Source organism: Phyllobates terribilis, unplaced genomic scaffold, assembly GCF_046119375.1.
Source record: "Phyllobates terribilis strain yellow unplaced genomic scaffold, ASM4611937v1 Scaffold_9__5_contigs__length_417890890, whole genome shotgun sequence".
Classification (NCBI taxonomy): domain Eukaryota; kingdom Metazoa; phylum Chordata; class Amphibia; order Anura; family Dendrobatidae; genus Phyllobates; species Phyllobates terribilis.
In genome coordinates, this window is record NW_027362769.1 from 204,067,322 (window position 1) to 204,091,977 (window position 24,656).

Genomic DNA, 24,656 nt, shown 5'->3' on the forward strand with positions numbered 1-24,656 from the left:
TTCTTCACCAATTTTTCCCCTATGCAGTCTCTATCTACAATTTTCAGTTCTCTCTGAGCTAGTGGATGGAGAAGAGCTGCTCTGATGTCTCCTATACAGAGTGCTCAGAGAAATGGACTCCTGCTGTTATTTTTCTGTAGCACACAGACAGAAGCAGCAGCATGATCTCTGCCCCTTCATCATGCTGCTCTCCTATGGGGTAGCAAAAACCTGGTGACAGATTCTCTTTAAGATTTTAATATATAGTCAGTTAACCTTCAGCACAGAGCATAGGAGAGAAAATATATTTTTTTTAACCTGAACTATTTCTGTTAGGTAAAGCTGGCTTCTAAATGCCATTTTCTTACCTCTGTCATTAAACCAGTGAAATCTTCCATTAGTGACTTGGGCTAAGTCCTGTAAAACTTGTGCCGCATCACTTCTGTCATTGCCACCATCCTCACTGACAGTAAATAGACAAGCATGGAGCTGTAGATCGCAGCCGCTGACTGCCTCTGACAAGTAGGCATGAACTGCATTCTGTGAGGTTAATGAAAAAAATGTTATTAGCAGCTAAATATATAAGATCTACAGAAGTTGTCCATGTGGCTGCTCTATGGAGATGGGGACTGCCTGTCGACTAACATGGCGATTGTTGTGATATGAAAAAAAATAAAAACTAGAATAGAAAAAATACAAGTATTCGTAAGAATTGCTACTCACCACATCCTGATCTGAAATCCCACTAGTAAATAAATACATTCCCTGAGATTCTTGGTTTTCCTTATCGATGAAATTGCACTCTATTCCTCTTTTAATGGCACCGAGAGTATTCCTGGTGCCTTCACACTCCAAAGTGAGCACCCACCTAGAAATGAGAACAATAAATCACTAATATTCATATAAAATCTATTAATATGCATGTATTATTGTTATTAACCCCTTCGTGTCACAGCCAACTTTCGCTTATGCACATTCGTTTTTTTCCTCCCTTTTTCCAAGAGCTATAACTTTTTATTTTTCAGTCGACAAAGCCGTAAGAGGGTTTTTTTTTCAGGACGAATTGTATTTTTGAGTGACATAATTGGTTTCACCATTTAACCTACTGGAAAAACAGTAAAGAATTCCAAGTGGGATGAAATAGTAAAGAAAAAAAAAAAAGTAACGTTTCTCCTTGTGGAGAGTGACACACCGGCTCTGGCATGTCACAGTAAGGAGGATTATTCACCGTGCAATGCTCCTCTGGGAAATTTAATATGCAAATTGCCTCTTCAGAGAAAAAGAGGACTTGTACTCTATAGCGCCACCTGTTGGAAGTAGCAATGCTACAAGTCACAATCAATCCTTTAACGAGTCGTGCAATATGACTTAGGATAAAAGCCAAATCTCAATTTGCTGCTTCCAATAGGTGGCGCTATAGAGTTCAAGTCCTCTTTTTCTCTGAAGAGGCAATTTGCATAAAAAAAGTAATTCTGCCATGTTATTTTCCTTTTAGTGTATTCTTTATATGGTAAAAATAACCTGGTAATAAGACTCTCTAGGTAAGTATGATTTAAAAGGGGTATTCTTAGGTTGTCTCTTGAGCAGTACACATCTTAAGGGCTCATACTCATGTGCGAGAAAAACCAACGAGTGCAATCCGATAAAAAATCGGATTGCACCCGGACCAATATTATTCTATGAAGCATATCTCATCTGCGATTTATTTCTCAGCTGAAATCGGACTGGGAAAAAAAATCGCAGCATGCTGCAATTTGCCGCGTATATGGGACGAGGCTCGCCAATGCAAGTCAATGGGTGAGAGAGAAAAAAACGGACGACATACGGACCATCCGTATGCCATCCAATTTTTAAGGATACATTACCATTTTGTAGCACAGAACACTGTAAATGGTCCGGTAAATGATTGTAGAATAATAGTTACAGAGAAAAAAAACGCATTGTATACGGATGGCATACGGATGCTAGGTGTGAAAAATCGCATTGTCCGCTCATGAAAATCACATGACACTCGTCAGATTTTTTGGTCCAGATATCGGAACGCTTTTTTTCACACATATGGGTATGAGCCCTTACAGTCTCTTTCCCTCCCTGGTTTTTAGCAGGGCGTGGTCTCCTCCTTGAGAGACAGCTCTGGTGAGTAGAACTGTAGTATGATTAGAATTATAACGCTCATCAAAAGTTCTACTATAACACATTCAGCTGTCAGTGGTTTGTTCTGGAGTGTAAACTGTTATCACTGTATTTATACAGAGGTAACAGGACATTTGAACAATCACTCAGTTCAGGACAGTGAGAGTTGTGATTAGCAGACCTGCTCTGACAGCTGCTGGGCTTATGATTTATAACTGCATCTTTTCAGAAGATCAGAGGGAGAGGAGAGTACATAACTGCTGTATAGAAATCAATTCGCTGGAGAGAGGTGGCTGGAATATTAGGAGTTAACCTCTCTCCTGGAATGTAACTACTCACACTCTCAGCCAAGGGCTGGAGGCCAAGTTCCATGGAAACCAGCTGTACACAACAAAAAATAAAGCTCTCATTAACTACATACTGCAATACAATATTCAGTGGGCAAAATCACAGTCTCCTATGAAGCTCAGACTCTTTTGTGTCGCGGGAAAGAGGGGCAATGGGAGCTGGTGAACACAAGCATCAATTTAAACGACACTGTCAGAGAGCGACAACAGCATTTAAATGGTTAACAGCAGCAGAGCTCAGGTCCCGCACCTGCTTTTAGACACAGATGCCCACTATGTAACATTGCCGGCATCTACCACAAGCGGAGGGAACTTGGCTCCTGAGCCCCCTCTACTCATTGTGACTCCACCGCTAACATACAGTAATGTAATTTTGCATAAGTGGGTTATATGCAACATACTGAATTGACACTTTTGGGCGTATACACAGCACACACATCTTAAGGATAGGTCATCAATATAAAAAGTCCTGGTCAACCCCTTTAATAGTTCTCTTCATTATTACTTTTTTAAGGTTTCTGAGTGATACTTACAATTGTGGCAGTAACAGAAGAAAATGATTGATCCTACTGCACATTAAATATGATGTCTAGAGAGAGTGAGACTACCTACTTCCATGCATTCTGCAAATTTTCAGCGGTCGTGGGAACCATTCCTTCCTTCCAAAAGTGTATATCACTCCCAAATCTGCAAGATATAAAGTAGTAATCAGTAACTGTGATATAAGATTGCAAAGATGAGCAAAAAAGATCCAAACTACCCTGATCTGTCTTCCAATTTGATGCTCCGTGACAGTCTGCGCTTGCAATCCTCTACCGGTCATCACGGGCACATCTGTAGCTTCCTATGTCATGCCCCGTCATCAGGCGTCACACAACGTCATGACATGATGCTGCGGGCGTAATAAGCAGAGGAAGAACCTAGAATGCTGGGTAGAGGATTGCTAACGCAGAAGTGAAAACTGTCCTGGTCCAGCTGCCAAGGAACCAAACTGGACACTGGACAAGGACATAGGTATTTTTAATTTTTTTTATCATCTGTATAAGAAAGGTGAGTGTATATTACAAAAATATCTTTCAGGACTTTTAGGGAGATTTATCAAGATTTTTGCACCAGTTTTATGATGGAAAAAAGTCACAAGTGTTAGTGCACGCCTGTTCTAAGCAAGAAAGGAACATTTTCCGATTTTATGTGGCGCTCACACTTTTCTAAAAAGTAGAAGGGATTTAGGAGGATGGACGGGGCCAACCCTATACACTGTCAATCAATGTGCCGTGGTATGATTTACAGTGTACTCCCTGTGTAATAAGCGGTGAGGTGACAGTAAAAGCCCCTTGGACCACAACTGGAAGCAAGCGGCTGGAAGTAAAATATATCTTCATTTTCTCCCTGTATCCGCTGCTCCAGTAAGGCTGCGACGTAGAATTTAAACTCTATTTATTCGCAGATCCCCACTATATCTGAGGGTAAATGGCATTTCTGGATGTGACAGGTTCCCTTGAAAGTTTAGGTTTATATTATTTACGATGGAAAAAAGTCATATATCATCTTGTGAGTATTGCAAAAATTCCAACTGTGTGAATATCACAAACAGAAAGTTAAATGCAGGAATAATAGATATTGCACTGAGATGACTTACAAGTGGATTTTGGCTTTAACTGTAGAGAGAAGACAGAACAACTTACACTATAATGTTAAATAAATCCTTGTTTGCCATTTGTTCTTCCAGTAAAAGTCGCAGAGAATGCTGAATGTGTATAATGTGCAAGGCGTTCTCCAGGGATAAGTCCACAAGCAGCACAACCCTTCAAGAAAAAAAAAATACAAACCTGAGCTTATACATGAACCATCACAACACACAGCACATACATGTTCAGGACAACACTGAGTTATGTATATGACCATAAAATTACCGATGGCATATGTCACAATTACAAAATGAAAATTGAATACAAATATATATGAAGATAATGCTCAATTTATTGCTCCTAGCTCATCAGTTTGTCTGAAGTAGACTGTGGTTTGGGTTACCCCTTTTCAGAGTAAAGAAGATGAGAAAAGTGTTGCTGGTGTGCAGCAAAAGCGCCGGATGTAGCCGGAGAGCAGCACAGCAGACATAGTCAACCTTTCATCCCTTCTAGGTAATTAATCAAGTCACACAATCTCAATACTAAAAAAGTAATACGCATCCTTCTGCAGAGCAATCTTTATTTGTAGTACGATGGATCTTATAGATGCCTGATGGACCTAACTACCATGTTTGTTAATGCCAAGAATGGTTCTGCATGCTACTCTTGCAATCATGTCCAATCTGCTTATGGAGCCTCCAATGAAAGGGATGGGGTGCGCAACCTTTTCTGGTCAGAGGGCCAAATGAAACTATTTCTAAGGGCCGCAATAAAACGTAAAGGGGTATTAAGTTTTGAGATGTTTAGGGCATATCCAAAAGTACAGTGTATGCCATAAATGTTTAAGGGCCTATGCGCACCTTGCATAGTGGTTTTTGTCTAGTTTTTTCTGCTCAGTTTTGTCACAAAACCTGAAGGATTTCCTAGTCCCAGCAAAGTGAATGAGAATCTTTGAGTCCCATGCACATGTTGCTTAATGTTTACTTGAAGATTTGCAGTAGATTTAATTCTGCAGCATGTCCATTCTTTCAGCATTTTTGCTGCAGATTTTACCCATACTAATGAGTGGAGAAAAATCTGCAATAAAAACACATGTAAAAAACGCAGCAAAAACGCGTGTATTTTACGCTGCGTTTTTCCTGCCAAAAAATGCAAAACTTTCTGAAGCAAATACTTAATATAAAATATAAACAGGAGCGCTTACCCTACAAAACTTGCATAGCCTTGCGCTATGGGATCGATATAGATCTAAGTATCAATATTACAAAACTGACTTGGAGACCTGGAGATGTGTTTGAACATCGATCCTGCTCCACTTTTGAAGATAAGATGTATTTCTTTGCAGTAAAGTTCTTGAATTCAATGGTGGTAGGCACGCTGATTTACTCTAGCACCACGATTTTGGAGCTTTTTTACTAATACAGATATTGTGGTGTGAACTACGGCTACAATTCAAATTTTTAATCTTCAACATGCTCGCTCACATGCGATTGCTCCATGTATAGATTAAAATGGAATTTTATGAACTTGCATCTCTGATTTAGTGGGATAAGAACTACAGCAACTTATTAACCCTCCCTTGCTGGGGGGCAGTATACACAAAAAGGTGAGCTGAACATGCGCTCCTGGACAACTATTATGAGCTAATGATTACCACCTACCACCATTGAATTCAACAACTTTACTGGATAGAAATACCTCTTATCTTCAAAAGTGGAGCAGGATCAATTTTGCCACACATCTCCAGGTCAGTTTTGTAATATTGATACCTAGATCCATATTGGTGCCAAAGCGCAAGGCTATGAAAGTTTTTCACTAAAAGGATTCCCACATATCTGAAAAATGGTTGAACACAACAGCACAAAAATTAGAAAGGCAGAAAAGAAATATCTGCTGCGCTCCCAGGCAACATGTTTCAGACCTGCATGGTCCTTTGTCAAGACTTGGCTTGACAATGGACAATGTAGGTCTGAAACATGTTGCCTGGGAGCGTAGCGGATATTTCTTTTCTGCCTTTCTAATTTTTGTGCTGTTGTGTTCAACTGTTTTTTGTGCTTTTCATACTTCTAGATTAATAAAGCAATTCTTTTAAGATGTGAGTGCTGGCTATCGTTTGGACTGTTTAAAATCAAGTCATGATTTACATTAAGATGGTAGATCTGCATTTAACCTTTGTAGGATTCATATATATACACACACCTTTTTTCACAAACTGTTCCCCACTGTCTTCTGCTTCCTTTTGTAAGCCAATCTATTCTTTTCTCATAGGTCCGTGCCATTTTGGCTAGCTGTTTCTGTGAACCAAATGTTATAACGATTCATAACTAGTTTATATTTGTTCTTCATGAACTAATCATCGGCTTGTTTTAGGTCTGCAATGGTTTAAATGAAACCTGTCACATTGCGCATGTAGCGCTATCTGTGGGCAGCATATTATTGTGCAGGAGAAGCTGAACATACTGATATATACAGTAATTTTGTGGGAAAGACTCCGTATAATTTGTAATCTTTTCCATTTTAATTTATGATCATTTTGACCTTAGGCGTCCAGTGGGCGGTCTTATTAGTGATTGACAGACTTTTTTTGTACAAGTGTACATACATAATAGCTGTCACTCATTGATTGGACCTCCCATTGAACTCCTAGGCTCAAAACAAGCAAATATTAAAATGATTACAATTTTTACTGAATATTTTCCCACAAAATTAGCTATCCAGCGTGCCCCTTAAAACATTTGTATTTTAGAGCGCTAATATTAAAAAATGTGCAACAGTATACATAAAACAATGATCAAAAAAGTTACCTGATAATCATAAAGCACTGGGGGGTCCACATGTATATTTTTCACAGTTCCATCATGCCATTCAAATTGCATCATTGCTCGCTAAAACATAATATAATTAATACTAATAATTATACAAACAGTGAAACAATATAAAGGTACACTCTACTCATTTTGTATCCCCAAAACCATTTTGAACCGTATAACAATGTTACATAAAAAAACAATTCCATCCCACTTGGATTTTTTCAACAATTTTCAGTACATCAAATGGTAAAATGTCTGGGCTCATTTAAAACTGCAACACATCCTGCAAAAAAATCAAGCCTTCATATGGCTATGTTACCCGGAAAAAAAAAAAAAAGCTATGGCTTTTGGGAAATGAGAAGGAAAAAGCAAAAAGCGAAAAAAAAAAAGCTGCGTTGCAAATTGTTGGACAGTATGGTAACGATTTAATGTGATTTTATCATCTTAAATTAAATGTCATAATTAGGGAGAAGTAGATATGACCAATGGTCACTTTGGTTTTCACATCAGAATATTCAGATATCTTCTATATTATCATACGATGTACATAACAGGATCCCACTGTCAAGACACGGTTTAATATCCCAAGGCTAGGGGCGCCCTAACTGTCCATGCTCCCTGGATCACTTCTAATGGGGAAGACGCTGGAGCCACGTGCCTTGCTGAGCTCCTAAATCAGCCCTTATCTGTCCCCTCCCCTACCCAGGGAAGTGGGGAGTAGTAGTGTATAAAAAAACACAAACCAGACTAACAAGGGAAGACGTACAGGGATAAATGAAAATACCGATCATACAAACATGCACTCACAAACAACCGAGTGGAACACCGGATAGTAAAGGGTAGGAAAAAACAAATAGTAGGGGATGAGGATATGCACACAGACAAATCACCAAGCAACAGTCTTTAGAACAACACTCCAAATGCCTCCTCAAACAACAAACACCTCCAACTCCAGAACCAGGCAGTATAAAACTAACACTGGCAATCCCTGATTGCCAGAGGCGAGGCGAGAGGCTGAGACCGTCAAAGCAGGAAAACTCCTCAGATTCTCAATTGAACAGATTAACCCCTGAACTGCTAGGAGAAACCTGCACTATTTAATATGATGGTGAAGAGCTTCTAATCAGTGCAGGAGTACGTGAAATCAGGCACCGCAGTCTCCTGGCCCCTCTCTGTTGCAGTAAACCCGTGACACCAACAGGCTTGATGCAATATCTGATAAACATGGGAGCTTACCTCGAGAAGCGTAGAGGAGACGGTTTTTTGAAGTATGGGCACAAACTCTTCCACCATGGAATAAGCATTCGGAGCTAGTACTTGATAGAGGGTCATCTTTTTGGCTACAAGCAATACAATAATATCTATCATTTCATATATTACAAAACATGACGTGGCACAAGCTGTTGGTGAAGGTAACATTCAATAACTAACTTGGTATTTGGTACCTAGTTTGGAAAAGAAAATTGAATTTAGGAAAACAGACGGTGTAATTTAACCATTCATTGGACCAGAAGGAGTCCCTGCAACATTCTCTAAAAATGATGCTGAGTGATACGAACCGTGAGGCTATGAACTATGAATGCTGGCAGCTATCTTTTTAGCTGCCAGACGTGTCAGCCTTGGGATTTAGAGAAGCGTAACTACAGCACAGATCTAAGAACGTGTTCAGGATGGCTGTCACTTCATGTTACCCATGTAGTAGCGAAGGAGGATAGGGTGAGCTGTCTGAATGACAGGAGAGGTCAAAATCTGGTGACCGGTCACAAGACCTTTTTGATCCTGGTATATTTTGGGGTAAAATATGTAAAATAGATACTATTGGACCAGTAAAAGCCATTATTTTTAATCTACAACTTGTAGCAGAAAGTAAGAAAAGTAAAAGTCATGTAATCAATGGGATCATTAACACAACCAACCACATTGAATATGCCATCTGATCTGTGGGCAGTGGCAATCGATGGATTACGGGGAACGGGTGACCGGCGAAAAATGGTGTCTACCCGAAGGTACATTATTGTGGAGTGCATGGTGTGTCCTCCCTGGATGATAACCTAAGGTGGAGGGCATCCATACTAACTTGGAAAGAACCGTAAAAACGAGAAAAAAAAAAAAACTGTGCAGAAGACTTGATACAGGTAGTGTCTGCCTACTACGGACACTAGGCTAAAACGGAGCTGCCCAGAGTCTGAGGAGAGGGAATGTCGAGCCTCCAAGTGACCAAGCGTAAACCACAGTCCTGTGTCCCCCAATGCTATTAACAAGAAAAATTAGTATAACTCAGTCTGCAAACTTATAAAAGGAAGCCTGTCAATCACTGACTAAGCCCACCCCCTTGACTCCTAAACCTAGAATCAGCAGCGATTTCACTAGGTTACACTGAATCTTTTCCCCCATACCTATAATTCGATCTGTTCAGCTTTTCCTGCCCAAAAATTGCACAACACTTCCAAGCTGATGGGTTCCCTTTAACGCTACCAATATTAGATTCAAACAATTTTGGACATCGATCCTTTCAACAATGTCCTGTGCCTGTCTTATACGATATCCATTTTGGAGGAGAAAAAAAAAAGAATCAAGCCAACAATTGGATTTCATTTACCTCTCAGTCCATTTTTCAGCAACCATTCAGATGATGTTCTGGGTAAAAAATTTGGAATTTCTATATTCAGCGGTGCACTGTGATTAGGTGGTTTGGGAAGAAACGCAGAGGGAGGTATTTTGGCGACCTCAGTTGATATCTGCGAAAAGATATTTTGCATCGGTAATTTGACCAAATCTAATTTGGACAACTACTTCCTACTAAGACTCCATGACATGGCCTATGGGTCACAGTAGGCGGCCTACTTTAATCAAGTGCTCCCAAAATGTTCAAGCTTTAAGCGAGAAAACAGGCAAGAATGTCATTGTCAGAAATCAGTAGGGAAAGATTCATATTATAAACCATTCATTTTCTTTAATTTTTTTTGTTTCCTAAGCATAATGTACAAGAATTCATGAGTAATCCAGTAGGTGTCTATTTTAGCCTTTGCACTACAATGGCCCTTGTAAGCTTTTAGGACCTGTCGCCAGGTCAAACAGAGCCAGTTTTTGCACTTATTTTGGTTCCAATGTTCTCCCGAATACTGGTTGTTTTTTTATAAACTACTATATGGTTCTAGATATTAGGGCATTTTTATGTAGTGCGGCCAATATGTTAATTTTTATGGTCTTTACCAAGTGGGTATCCGCCCTCTATTCAAATCCATAGGGGGCGGATGTGCAGTACCTGGTCGCGGCCACTATTCTTTCGACGGAGCAGTGCAGCCCAATAACTGATCATTTCCGGCCATTGCCGACACAAGGAACAGCTGATCAGTGGGGTGCCGTGTTTCACACCCCTGCCGATCAGACATTGATGACCTACCCTGAGGATAGGTCATCAATGTTAAAGTAGTGGACCATCCCTTTAATATTCATATGGCCTGGGGTTGATTTCATGCGACAACCCCTTTAAATTTTAGATCTAACATGATGTAGCTGATAAATATTAGGACACTTATATTTAACCCTTTAAGGACCCTGGGATTTTCCGTTTTTGCATTTTCGTTTTTTGCTCCCCTTGTTCCCAGAGCCATAGCGTTTTTACTTTTTGGTCAATATGGCCATGTGAGAGCTTATTTTTTGCGGGACGAGTTGTAATTTTGAACAACATTACTGGTTTTACCATATTTTGTACGGGAAAGCGGAAAAAAAATTCCAAGTGGGGTGAAATTGCAAAAAAAGTGCAATACCACAGATGTTTTTTTTTTAATTTTTTTTACCACATTCACTGAATGCTAAAACTGACCTGCCATTATTATTCTCTAGGTCATTACAAGTTCATAGATACTAAACATGTATAGGTTCTTTTTTATTTAAGTGGAGCAAAAAAAATCCAAAGTTCGCTAAAAAAAAAAAAAAATGGCGCCATTTTCCAAGACCTATAGCGTCTCCATTGAGGGCTTATTTTTTGCGCGCCGAGCTTAAGTTTTTATTGATACCATTTTGGTGTAGATCCGATGTTTTGATCGCCTGTTATAGCATTTTATTGCAATGTTGCGGCGACCAAAAAATGTTTTCTCGTTACCCCGTTTCCCGTTATGATTAATTCTTTTTTTATATTGATAGATCAGGCGATTCTGAACGCGGCGATACCAAATATGTGTATATGGTTTTTTTTTATTATTAATTTCTTTTGAATGGGGCGAAAGGGGGGTGATTTCAACTTTTATATTTTTTTTAAATTTTTTTTATATTTTTAAAAACTTTTTTTTTACACTTTTTGCTTGCTTCTATAGTCTCTATAGGAGACTAGAAGCAGCAACTGTCTGATCGCCTCTGCTACATAGAGGTGATGAGCAGATCACCTCTATGTAGCAGAAATGCTTCTGTGCTATGAGTGCCGACCACTAGGTGGCGCTCATAGCGATCATTATATGACAACCACTGGGGTCTGCTGCAGACCCAGGTTTGTCATGCCCACCCATCAGTGACCCGCGATCATGTGACTGGGTCACCAATGGGCGGCGTAAGTGACGCATTTCCGGCGCGGCGCTGTTAAATGCCGCTGTCAGAGATTGACAGCGGCATTTAACTGGTTAACAGTCGCGGGTGGATCGCGATTCCACCCGCAGCTGTTGCGGGCACATGTCAGCTGTATAAATCAGCTGACATGTGCCCGGTTCAATGCGGGCTCAGCGCCGGAGCCCTCACTGAACCGGGGGTGATGGCCTGGTGCGTACTATTACGCCCCAGGCTTTAAAGGGGTTAAAGGGAATCTTTTAGCATTTTTTTGTTACTTAATCTGAGAGCAACATGATGTAGGAGCAAAGACCATGATTCCAGCCATGTGTCACTTACTGGGTTACTTGATGTTGTTTCTATAAAATCAGTGTTTTATAGGCAGGAGATTATCACTACAGGACTAAGTGCCTCATGCCATGTAGCCCTCCGGCTCTGCGAAACCCCCAGCACTGATAGCAGCTTTATGCCAATCAGTGATGTGAGCGGGGTTATACAGGGCTCAGCATTTAGAGAACTGCTAGATCTGCAGCAGAGAAAACCGGGATTTTATCCAAACTGCAACAAGCAGTCGAGTAAGTGATATATCAGGCTCTCAGCCCCTACATCATGCTGCTCTTAGCTTACATAGCAAAAATCTGGAGACAGATTCCTTTTAAGGAGCATCAAAAAGAGACCACCATCATTTTATCTAGGACGCAATGCTAACATGTGAGCCAAAGACATGTGCAATAGTTGAAATATGGCTCACCTTTTGTATTATATTGATAAATGTGTCATCCAGTTTTCCTTGCCGCAGCTCCTTGATCTTGTTCAGGATGTCTATTGCTTTCTGTACCTCTTTGAATATCACTTTAATATCTGAGCTTGCATAAATCTCATCCTGTTTTACACAACACAAATCAGACATTATCCATGTTCTCGGGTTGTCCGGCCTTAGGGACACAAGTCAGTCACTCTATGTGACTGTAGACTTGTGAATCCTCACATCGCTCGCACTTCCTGCTGTAAGGATTCTCCGGTGCCATGAGCGTGACTGCAAGTATGTGATTGCATACATGTGCTCACATGTCGACTAGACGTGCACAGCCATGTTCAATGCAAGTCTAGTTGGAATGTGGCCAAAAGTATGCACATTGTATACTTGCGATCACATAATCGCCGGCTCCCAAAGTGTAGTTCGTACACTGTGAGGATTCAGAAGTCTGCAGTCACATAAAATACCTGCAGACATGTGCCCTAAGGTCGGACAACCCCTTTAATATGAAGCTTGACTAGTGTTATAAAATTGGGATAGAAATTTACTATAACCTGAGCAACTGATTACCTCATTCCATGAAGAGAAGCAATGAAACCGTGCTCCAACTGCTTCAGCGAGTGCCTGTAAATCAGCCTAACGAAGAATAAACGCGTCATTAGTTTATTTTCTCACATCAGAACATATTTCCAGACAAATACTTCCTCACAAATGTATCTTATATCGTATATGAATATTATGTGACTAAGTAAAAATTAGATTACCTGACCGATGCTATCAAAGGCAACTATGTGAAATTTAATATTTTTTCCCAAGAGGCATTGCAGAAGGTAGTCCGAAAGGACATCCGACGTCTGGTCAGGGCTAGAAACAAATAACAATTGTTTGTAAATGTAAAGTATAACAAGGTGCACATGTCAATGGAAGACATATTAATCCCTGTAAGACTAAGATTAGAAATGAGAAAAGTCATAATAAAAAACACACAAAACACAAGGAAAAGCTTAAAAAGCCAAGGTGTAGGAAGAATAATGGATAATTGAAATAATATACATGATGCAACGAATAGTGAAAGAAAGGTCTGCACGAATTAATCAAGGTGAAGAAATCGAATACATGATTAATGTATTAATCAATACATAATCTAGAGTGTACAGCACTCCCTGAAGAAGCTGATGCGAAACGAACGCAGGAGTGCATGGCGGAGGAATCATTTTAACCATGCAGTCTGGTTTGTGTTATGCTTCCATTATACTTGCTTTTGCTGGTCTTTTATATTTTTCTTTCCACATTAATCAGTGTTTTTGCAATTTTATATAATGGTCATCGTGTCTACAACACGGGTTTTGTGACATATTTTGATGTAAACAATTAATATTATTGCTGTATACTCTAGATAAAGATATTGATAAATCTATTTTTCTATCAATCATGTATTCAATTTATACATCTTCATTCATTCTTGCAAACCTTGCTCTTACTATTTAGTGTATCATGCACATTATTTTAATTATTACTTCTACACCTTGGCTTTTTAAACTGTCCTTTTTGTTTTGTACATTTTTTATTATGACCTTTGCTCAATAAGTTAATTTCTAATCTGCAATTAGTATTTTTATTCATTTTCTCATTTTGCCTTTTTTTGGATTGGTAGTTTTTTGGCATTCCTTGGCTTTCATACCTTCTAAATTAAGTTTAATTGTTTCAGGAATATATTGACTGGCAAGACTAAGCCGCATGGGAGACTAGTCTGAAAGGCCGATCCCTGGAGGCTTCTCCTAGCCTGCCGCTAATGACTGACTGGTCTGTCCCTATGCAGTCACGGAGGGAGAGACCCATCACTCAAAGGCAGTGGGCGGAGAGAAGCTGCAGAGGATAGGCCTTTTCTATTAGTCTCCAATGCAGCTGTCCCCGGTCGGCTTTGAAAGTATATTTTTCAAACATGCTATCCGCATATTGGCCACCATATATCAGCTGTCAAATTCCCTTCAATAAGTATTGCCACATGACTTAGGATAGTAGTGGTGTTCTCTGAGCATATGCTATTGATGGATGGATCCTTGATATAGGTCATCAATATCGAATCGGTGGGGATCTAACATCCAACACCCCCGAAGATCAGCTACTGGCAGCTACAGCAGAACTGATCTGCAGTACCCAGCAGCGGGCGCTACATATTATATGGAGATGTGCAGTGCATCTCCATTTAATGTTTAAATCAGAATGCCTCCAGAGATAATGCTATCTGATAATTAGGTGTGTTAAATCTCACATGTCTGGAGAATTCTTGTAAGTCAAATCAGAGATTTCTCCAAAAAGAAAAGACCTCCGTCTGCAAATCGCTGTTTTTAGCTTTTTGCCACTCGTCAGTGCAAAGTAGCAGACTGGTTTGCCAACCAGTAAACAGTACTAACTAGACCTTTGTCAAAACCCTTGCACCCATTCCACCAATACTCTACTCTACAGTGAAACGGGACAAGATGGAGGTCTTTTCTTTTTGGAGAAGTTTTTAGTTTGGTCAGGTTTCAAAGTTCAATAAAGGGTCAACATTGATTTGTAGAGATAAGCGAACGCTGAACACAGATTTTTCACGGAAGTCCGCTGCAATGTTCGGAGTTCCGGCGGGGGAAGTCCGCTGCAATGTTTGGAGTTCTGGCGGGGGAAGTCCGCTGCAATGTTTGGAGTTCTGGCGGGGGAAGTCCGCTGCAATGTTTGGAGTTCTGCGGGGGAAGTCCGCTGCAGTGTTCGGAGTTCCGGCGGGGGAAGTCCGCTGAAATTTTCGGAATTCCGGCGGGGGAAGTCCGCTGCAATGTTCGGAGTTCCAGCGAGGAAAGTCCGCTGCAATGTTCGGAGTTCCGGAGGGGGAAGTCCGCTGCAGTGTTCAGAGTTCCGCTGCAGAGAGAGAGAAAGAGAGACAGAAAGAGAGGGTGAAAGAGAGAGCGAAGGAGAGAGCAAAGGAGAGAAACAGAAGGAGAGAGAAAGAGAGAGAGAGAAAAAGAGAGACAGAAAAAGAGAGAAAAAAATAGAGCGAAAGAGAATTTTTTTTTTTCATACCCAGACCCAAAGTTCGGGTCTCTATTATTTTCAATGGGATTTGGGTTCTGCTTTAAGTTCTGTTACATTTCTGGTACTGGAACCAAACTTTGGAATAAAGTTCGGCTAGGGCACCAGAACCTAAACTTCCACGAGTCTGCTCTTCCTTACTTATAGGAAGGCTATCCCCAACAGATGGTACTAGAGAGTCAGTTCTTTCTTTTAAAGGGGATCTCATTTGCATACCTTTTTTCCAGGGATAATTTATTGAAGAAATGAATAAAACAGACATTTTCTGAAGCGTGTATAAAATAAATTAAATATTACTTTAAAAAAGAGACTTGTAGTATATTATTATATGTTTTTCACAAATATTAATATGCAGCACAAAAGTTAGCAAGTAGTCTATAATCCCATACCAGTTGCTTACAATCACCACAATTGTATCCAGATCCTGGATCTGGAGAGTTTTCCGTAATGCTAGAAGTAAGTTACAGCCACCTCGAGGCTGCATCTCTTGAATCCACTGTCTTGTTTCATGTAATCTATAGAGAGAAGGGAAAACAATCTGGCATTACATACTGTAACTATCATCACAATTTTCAAAATGAAATGTTTTACGGGAGAATTCCTGCCAGGATTGACCGGAGTCGTACAAGAGAGTTTGGTGGGGAAGCAAAGCAGTATGAGACACTAGACTGCAATATGTCCATAAATTATCCCATCATATAGGCAAAAAGAATAGAAATATAAATTATGAATATCTTGAAAGAAACAGAATTAAAATATACTTACACACGAATATTAATATCTTGTGGATATTCCCATGGACAAGACACATCAGTTCCAAATGACATGAGAAACATCTGCTCTTTGTAGCAGAGCTGCTCATCTACCAGGCACTAAAAATTATAAAGTACAGCATTAAAGTGACACACAAATGAGATAAAAAACATTGTTCTATGCTGTAATTCACATAAACCTGTTTCCAAATTGATGAAATTGAGGAATATTGAATACATTTCTGAAACCTGGAGTATACCTATGTATGAAACTGTAATGGGGGTAAGAAATGCAATTTTATTTCTAAGTGTCTTTTACGTTTCCGGAATTAATCTGATTGCATACATTTACTGTATTCCCATTCATGTTAATATCAAAATGAATTTAAAGGGGTTGTCCAGTGAAGATAGGTGATAACCTATAAATTGGTAGGGGGTTTCAAAAGTGGGACCCACACTGATTGGCAGAAGAGGGCTTTTTTTTTATTTCTGATAAAGAACACTTTAATCCCGTTGGAATAAAGTGAAGGTGCATATGCCCACCAGCCGCTCCATTCATTCCTTAGCAGGCCACCAGAAAAAGTCAAGCGCGGCGCTCGACAGCCCCATAGGGAATGAATGGAGTGGTGTTTAGGCCTGCACACCTCTGCTCCAGTCTAAAGTGGATAGAAGTGCTCCGTTAGGGATAATAAAAAGCCCCGGTGTTATTCTCAGTGGTGGGACCCCCAAGATCTATAAGTTATCAACTGTCCTGTGGAGCACAGTGGCACTAAAACCTGTGAAAAACAGCGTGCGCCAGCGATTCTGCCCATCTTCAGAGCAGAGATTACAAGCTCTACAGAAAAGAGCTTGTAAGCACTGCACTCATGACACGCAGAGGTGGCCAATATCCTAGGTAGTGAGCAGTAAACAAAGGAATAGAAAAACAGGGATAGGAAAAGAACAGAGACAGGGAGAAACTTTTCCCAGTTTACTGTTCTATCTTTAAACATGAGAATAAAAATCTTTAAAAAATAAAATTTGTGAGTCCTCGGTTGTTAATACCTTTTAATGGCTTTCTGAAAAGATGATGGTTTGTAGGCATGTTTAACACAAGATATATATAGCATTACATATTTATACACAAAAGGACATTAACAAATAAAACAAGTAATGAAAAGTACAGTCATTTATGTGAGAGAATAATCAGTTCTAGCAGTAAATAGTGCAGCGCATAGATGAGGGACTGTTATTTGCCATCATCCTTTCAGATATCTGCTGAGGACTCTCATTATTACTCTTCTCTAATAACGGGATAAAATGATACAAAAAGATGAATTCCAGCAAAGTTTATTACCAAGAGGCCTCTTAAGAAATCCATTCTCCTTGGACCGCAGTTTAGATGAGATGAATCGATCAGCAGACCTACATTTTTCCCTTGAACAAGGCCAAACATCTAAAAAATAAAGCGAAGAATAAAAAAAATAAATGAGCAAGAGTAATATATAATGCAGGTTTTACATCCAAATGTTTAACCCCTTTACAAACAGGTCATTTTCAGTTTTCATTTTTTCGGAAACTTGTAAAAAAATGTTTTTTATTGTGTCTCCATGTTTCAAAATCCATCATATTTTCATTTTTCAGTTGATGGACCTGTGTGAGGGGTTGTTTTTCGAGCCCTGAGTTGATGCTTTTATTGATACCATTTGGGGGTAGATACGACAGCTTACAATCTACATTGCTAGCGACAGCACGGACCACAGACGGTCAATGCTGCTGCTGAGGAACAGTGCTGGCAGCAGCACGGACCACAGACGGTCAATGCTGCTATTCAGGTACTGTGCTGGCGACAGTATGGACCACAGACGGTCAATGCTGCTATTCAGGTACCATGCTGGCGACAGTATGGACCACAGACGGTCAATGCTGCTGCTGAGGAACAGTGCTGGCAGCAGCACGGACCACAGACGGTCAATGCTGCTATTCAGGTACCATGCTGGCGACAGGACAGACCAAAGATGGACAATGATGCTATTCAGGGACCGTGTTGGAAATAGCACGGACCACAAATGGACAATGCTGCTGCTGAGGTACTATGCTGGCAACAGCACAGACCACTGTAAGTCAATGCTGCTATTCAGGTACCATGCAGGTGACAGTAGGGACCACAGATGATCAGTGTTGCTATTCAGGTACCATGCTGGCGACAGCACGAACCACTGATAGTCAATGCTGCTATTCAGGTACCATGCTGGCGACAGGATGGACCACTGATAGTCAATGCTGCTATTCAGGTACCATGCTGGCGACAGGATGGACCACAGATGGACAATGATGCTATTCAGGTACCATGCTGGCGACAGGATGGACCACTGATAGTCAATGCTGCTATTCAGGTACTGTGCTGGCGACAGTATGGACCACAGATGATCAATGCTGCTGCTGAGGAACAGTGCTGGTGACAGTATGGACCACAGATGATCAATGCTGCTATTCAGGTACTGTGCTGGCGACAGTATGGACTACAGATGGTCAATGCTGCTATTCAGGTACTGTGCTGGCAACAGTATGGACCACAGATGATCAATGCTGCTATTCAGGTACTGTGCTGGCGACAGTATGGACCACAGATGATCAATGCTGCTATTCAGGTACTGTGCTGGCGACAGTATGGACTACAGATGGTCAATGCTGCTATTCAGGTACTGTGCTGGCGACAGTATAGACTACAGATGGTCAATGCTGCTATTCAGGTACTGTGCTGGCGACAGTATGGACCACAGATGGACAATGATGCTATTCAGGTACTGTGCTGGTGTAATGCACACGCCCGGGCTGAGCGGCGTGTGCGTGTGATTGTAGTGATTCCACTGGACCGTGCCGGAGAGTGAATGCCTGGAGGGGCGTAACTAGGTATTCACCCGATCCGACCAGGGTCGCACGACGGCATACGACGCCAGTGCACCAAGGAGGAACCGAGCAGAGGGACCAGGTGCTACTCCAGGACAGACCCCGGACACGGCTGTTGACCCACACAGGGGAATACAGGAACAGACTGGTAGGCTGGCACACAGACTGGTGGGTATAGGCAGGCACGACTGGTATGCAGGCAGGCGGGTATGCAGGCAGAGGGGTACAGGCAAGCACAGCTAGAGTGCAGACAGGGAGGCACTAGCAGGTAGGGACACTGGTGGGATAGGACCCAGTACACACTGGGACTCAGGAACAGAACCACAGATGTGGCGGACAAACACAGCAGAGTGAGGCCGCCCAGAGAGGTGAGCGAGAACAGGGCAGGACAAGGCCGCCTGGAGCGGTGAGCAAGAGTAGAGCAGGACAAGGCCGCCAGGAGCGGTGAGCAAAGGGTCAGAGCTGAGCGAGACTGCCGGAGCAGTGAGCAAAAGGATAAGAGCGGAGCGAGACTGCCGGAGCAGTGAGCAAAAGGGTCAGAGCGGAGCAAGGCTGCCGGAGCAGCGAGCAAAGGAGTCAGAGCAGGCTAGAACCGCCGGAGCGGTAAGCAAAGGAGTCAGAGCAGGCTAGAACCGCCGGAGCGGTGAGCAAAGGAGTCAGAGCAGGCTAGATCCGCCGGAGCGGTGAGCAAAGGAGTCAGAGCAGGCAAGGCTGAGCAGGGGGGACAGGGCTCTGTTCACACGGAACAGACAGGAAGGGAAAGGCCGAGCCAGATACCCACAGGGTACTTGCAGTGAAGTAGCGAGTGGACCACAAACTCACAAACGGGAGTACAGAGACAACAAGCAGGAGTTAGGTACGAGTTCAGACTCTGCAGAGAAAGGAAGGGAACGGACATAGAGGCAAAACAGGTAAAGGATAGGAGAGAGTTCAGACTGGGACTGAGTGTACGGAGGAGACCGACACTGCAGCGGAATACAGGAGCGGGTCTGGGAATACGGCCCCCAGAGAGGCAGGATGAACAGGCAAGGAGCGTGTTCAGACAGGACAGACAAGATACAGGAGCGGGTCTAGGTAATCGGCCCCTAGAAGGCGGGAGGAACAGGCTAGGAGCGTGTTCAGACAGGCCTGGAAATACAGCCTCCAGGATAGGCAGACAAGAGAACACAGACAGGACTCAGTTCAGACACGGGAACTGATACCGCAAGGCAGGAGACATAGACAGGACTCAGTTCAGACACGGGAACTGAAACCGCAAGGCAGGAGACATAGACAGGACTCAGTTCAGACACGGGAACTGATACCGCAAGGCAGGAGACATAGACAGGACTCAGCTCAGACACGGGAACTGATACCGCAAGGCAGGAGACATAGACAGGACTCAGCTCAGACACGGGAACTGATACCGCAAAGCAGGAGACAAAGAACGGGACCTGGCACCTTCAGAGTGCAAGCACACACTGAATGAAACACTATGCTCAGGCAGGGATAGATGGGAGCAGCTGAGCTATATACCAGGTGACAGACAGCAATAGGCTGAGGACGCACAAGGGGTGTGACCCACAGCAGGTACAAAAAGCAGGAAGTGATCGGGCGCCGCCCTTAAGCAGCAGAAACAGACACAAACAGACAGCATGGAGGGAAGCCAGAGAGACATTCTGGACTGGAGATCAAGTGCGCGCTCTTGCACAGTGGGAGATGGACCACCATGCAAGGACGCCGCCAGGTATGTTACAGTACCCCCCCCCCTTACGCCCCCTCTTATTCAGGCCTGCCAGAATCTTCCGCAGGGAATTCGAGGACCAGTCGTTCACTTCAAGGAGATCACTTACACTGTCCACAGGAAAAACTGATCTCATCTGGTTAGCTAGGATGCTAACTCCTATCCAGCCATCCTCAGCAACAGACGAAACGGGTGGAGTACCAGGAACAGCACACAAGGAAGTCTCTCTCCACATATTTTCAGGTGGCACCCCAGAGGGTACAGGAGACAACTGGAAGTCCTTCACCGGGTTGGAGGGGGACAGAGACTTGGGGGTAATCTCTGCTTCGAGGTACATCTTGTCAAGCTCACAGGAAGAAATAGACGGGTTATCAGGTACATAATGAGGAAAAGTCACTGTCTCTTTGTTATCTGGTGGTACCCCAGAGGATTCAGGAAACAACTGGAGGTCCTCCGCCGGGTCAGAAGAGTGCAGAGGCTCAGAGAAAACATCTGCTTCAGAGTACACTAGGTCGGACTCACTGGACGAAGCAGGCGAGGTATCGGGTACCGAGTATAGGAAAGTCTCTGTCCATTCACCACCAGGTGGCACCCCGAAGGGTTCTGGAGACAACTGGCGGTCCTCCGCCTGGTCAGAGAGGTGTAGAGACTCACGGGTAACCTCTGCTTCAGAGTACACTAGGTCGGACTCACTGGACGAAGCAAGCGAGGTATCAGATCCAGGATATAGGAAAGTCTCTGTCCATTCACCACCAGGTGGCACCCAGAAGGTTCTGGAGACAACTGGAGGTCCTCCGCCTGGTCGGAGGGGTGTAGAGACTCGGGAGTAACCACTGCTTCGGAGTACACTAGGTTGGACTCAGTGGACGAAGCGAGCGAGGTATCAGGTACAGAGTATAGGAGAGTCTCTGTCCTTTCGCTACCAGGTAGCACCCCGAAGGGTTCTGGAGACAACTGGAGGTCCTCCGCCTGGTCAGAGGGGTGTAGAGACTCGGAGGTAACTACCACTTTGGGGTACCCATTGTCAGGCTCACAGGACGAAGCGGACAAAGTATCGAGTACCGGGTGTAGAGAAGTCTCTCTCCATTTGTCATCAAGTGGTATCCCGGAGGATTCAGGAGGCAACAGGGGGTCCTCCACCAGGTAGTAGAGGTGCACAGACTCTGAGGTAACCACAGCTTTGGAGCATCCTTGGACATGCACACCGGTTAAAGTGGGTGAAGCATCTGATGCCGGGTGCAGGAAGTTCTCCTGTGTGGAGTCTGGATGGGCAGAAGTCTCTTCGGGCAGGAGAACTGGTGCACTACCCACGCACATTACCCGTTGGGGCTTCTCCGGGATACAGGGAGATGAAGCTTCAGTAGGGACTTCAAGGTTGGGGTCAGGAGGTCTCAGGGAGGACAGACCCTGGCGTGACGGCTTGCCTCTACGTCTAGCACGTCTGGACTGCCTCTTGAGGTTGGGAGAAGTATTCCGGAAAGCGTAGTCACCCTGTGAGGATTCTGGGTGGGCAGTAGTCTCATTGGGCTGGAGGACTATTGCGCTACCCACACACATTACCCGTCGGGGCTGCTCCGGGATATTGGGAAGTGAAGCTTCAGCAGGGGCTTCAGGGTTAGGGTCCTCGAAGACCATACGAAAGGCCACCAGGAAGGCCTGCAGGTCAAGGACGACAGGATCCCATGCTTCCCATAGGGGGGTGACCCATTTCAAGGCATCACCTGCTAGGTAGTCAATCATAAAGGCCACTTTAGCCCAATCGGAAGGAAAATAGAGAGGGTAGGCCTTAAAGTGTAGCATTCATTGCTCCACAAATGCACGACACTGTCTTGGATCCCCATAGTAACGTGGCGGATCCGCAGGAACGAGAGCTGATAGATCCATCTGGACGGTGCGTAATTCGCCTGGAACTCAGCTAAGGGAAAAAAAAAATTATTTATTTATTTTAATGCATGTATTCGCTGGAAAACTTCTCAGAGAGCGAAGGCCGTGGGGCTCAACGGGAACCATGGCCTGAGCATGCTGTAATGCACACGCCCGGGCTGAGCGGCGTGTGCGTGTGATTGTAGTGATTCCACTGGACCGTGCCGGAGAGTGAATGCCTGGAGGGGCGTAACTAGGTATTCACCCGATCCGACCAGGGTCGCACGACGGCATACGACGCCAGTGCACCAAGGAGGAACCGAGCAGAGGGACCAGGTGCTACTCCAGGACAGACCCCGGACACGGCTGTTGACCCACACAGGGGAATACAGGAACAGACTGGTAGGCTGGCACACAGACTGGTGGGTATAGGCAGGCACGACTGGTATGCAGGCAGGCGGGTATGCAGGCAGAGGGGTACAGGCAAGCACAGCTAGAGTGCAGACAGGGAGGCACTAGCAGGTAGGGACACTAGCGGGATAGGACCCAGTACACACTGGGACTCAGGAACAGAACCACAGATGTGGCGGACAAACACAGCAGAGTGAGGCCGCCCAGAGAGGTGAGCGAGAACAGGGCAGGACAAGGCCGCCTGGAGCGGTGAGCAAGAGTAGAGCAGGACAAGGCCGCCAGGAGCGGTGAGCAAAGGGTCAGAGCTGAGCGAGACTGCCGGAGCAGTGAGCAAAAGGATAAGAGCGGAGCGAGACTGCCGGAGCAGTGAGCAAAAGGGTCAGAGCGGAGCAAGGCTGCCGGAGCAGCGAGCAAAGGAGTCAGAGCAGGCTAGAACCGCCGGAGCGGTAAGCAAAGGAGTCAGAGCAGGCTAGAACCGCCGGAGCGGTGAGCAAAGGAGTCAGAGCAGGCTAGATCCGCCGGAGCGGTGAGCAAAGGAGTCAGAGCAGGCAAGGCTGAGCAGGGGGGACAGGGCTCTGTTCACACGGAACAGACAGGAAGGGAAAGGCAGAGCCAGATACCCACAGGGTACTTGCAGTGAAGTAGCGAGTGGACCACAAACTCACAAACGGGAGTACAGAGACAACAAGCAGGAGTTAGGTTCGAGTTCAGACTCTGCAGAGAAAGGAAGGGAACGGACATAGAGGCAAAACAGGTAAAGGATAGGAGAGAGTTCAGACTGGGACTGAGTGTACGGAGGAGACCGACACTGCAGCGGAATACAGGAGCGGGTCTGGGAATACGGCCCCCAGAGAGGCAGGATGAACAGGCAAGGAGCGTGTTCAGACAGGACAGACAAGATACAGGAGCGGGTCTAGGTAATCGGCCCCTAGAAGGCAGGAGGAACAGGCTAGGAGCGTGTTCAGACAGGACAGACAAGATACCGGAGCGGGTCTAGATAATCGGCCCCTAGAAGGCGGGAGGAACAGGCTAGGAGCGTGTTCAGACAGGACAGACAAGATACAGGAACGGATCTAGGTAATCGGCCCCTAGAAGGCAGAAGGAACAGGCTAGGAGCGTGTTCAGACAGGCCTGGAAATACAGCCTCCAGGATAGGCAGACAAGAGAACACAGACAGGACTTAGTTCAGACACGGGAACTGATACCGCAAGGCAGGAGACATAGACAGGACTCAGTTCAGACACGGGAACTGAAACCGCAAGGCAGGAGACATAGACAGGACTCAGTTCAGACACGGGAACTGATACCGCAAGGCAGGAGACATAGACAGGACTCAGCTCAGACACGGGAACTGATACCGCAAAGCAGGAGACAAAGAACGGGACCTGGCACCTTCAGAGTGCAAGCACACACTGAATGAAACACTATGCTCAGGCAGGGATAGATGGGAGCAGCTGAGCTATATACCAGGTGACAGACAGCAATAGGCTGAGGACGCACAAGGGGTGTGACCCACAGCAGGTACAAAAAGCAGGAAGTGATCGGGCGCCGCCCTTAAGCAGCAGAAACAGACACAAACAGACAGCATGGAGGGAAGCCAGAGAGACATTCTGGACTGGAGATCAAGTGCGCGCTCTTGCACAGTGGGAGATGGACCACCATGCAAGGACGCCGCCAGGTATGTTACAGCTGGCGACAGTATGGACCACAGATGATCAATGCTGCTATTCAGGTACTGTGCTGGCGACAGTATGGACTACCG

At 44.1% G+C, this 24,656-nt stretch overlaps 1 protein-coding gene across 4 annotated transcripts in view; it reads right to left on the bottom strand.

The window, feature by feature from the left end:
- The window catches only part of VWA3A (von Willebrand factor A domain containing 3A), a 134,060-nt gene that overhangs the window by 73,791 nt on the left and 35,613 nt on the right, over nt 1-24,656 (bottom strand). For all 4 annotated transcript variants that reach the window (XM_073647597.1, XM_073647596.1, XM_073647595.1 and 1 more), the window contains exons 8-21: nt 17,345-17,443; nt 16,022-16,128; nt 15,646-15,771; nt 12,958-13,057; nt 12,764-12,829; nt 12,188-12,319; nt 9,497-9,635; nt 8,134-8,237; nt 6,892-6,972; nt 6,287-6,381; nt 4,145-4,264; nt 3,072-3,146; nt 703-847; nt 348-519 (exon numbers count right to left, since the gene is read on the bottom strand). In XM_073647597.1, coding sequence (XP_073503698.1) covers nt 348-519; nt 703-847; nt 3,072-3,146; nt 4,145-4,264; nt 6,287-6,381; nt 6,892-6,972; nt 8,134-8,237; nt 9,497-9,635; nt 12,188-12,319; nt 12,764-12,829; nt 12,958-13,057; nt 15,646-15,771; nt 16,022-16,128; nt 17,345-17,443 — 1,561 coding nt within the window. The remainder of the gene's footprint in view (nt 1-347; nt 520-702; nt 848-3,071; nt 3,147-4,144; nt 4,265-6,286; nt 6,382-6,891; nt 6,973-8,133; nt 8,238-9,496; nt 9,636-12,187; nt 12,320-12,763; nt 12,830-12,957; nt 13,058-15,645; nt 15,772-16,021; nt 16,129-17,344; nt 17,444-24,656) is intronic.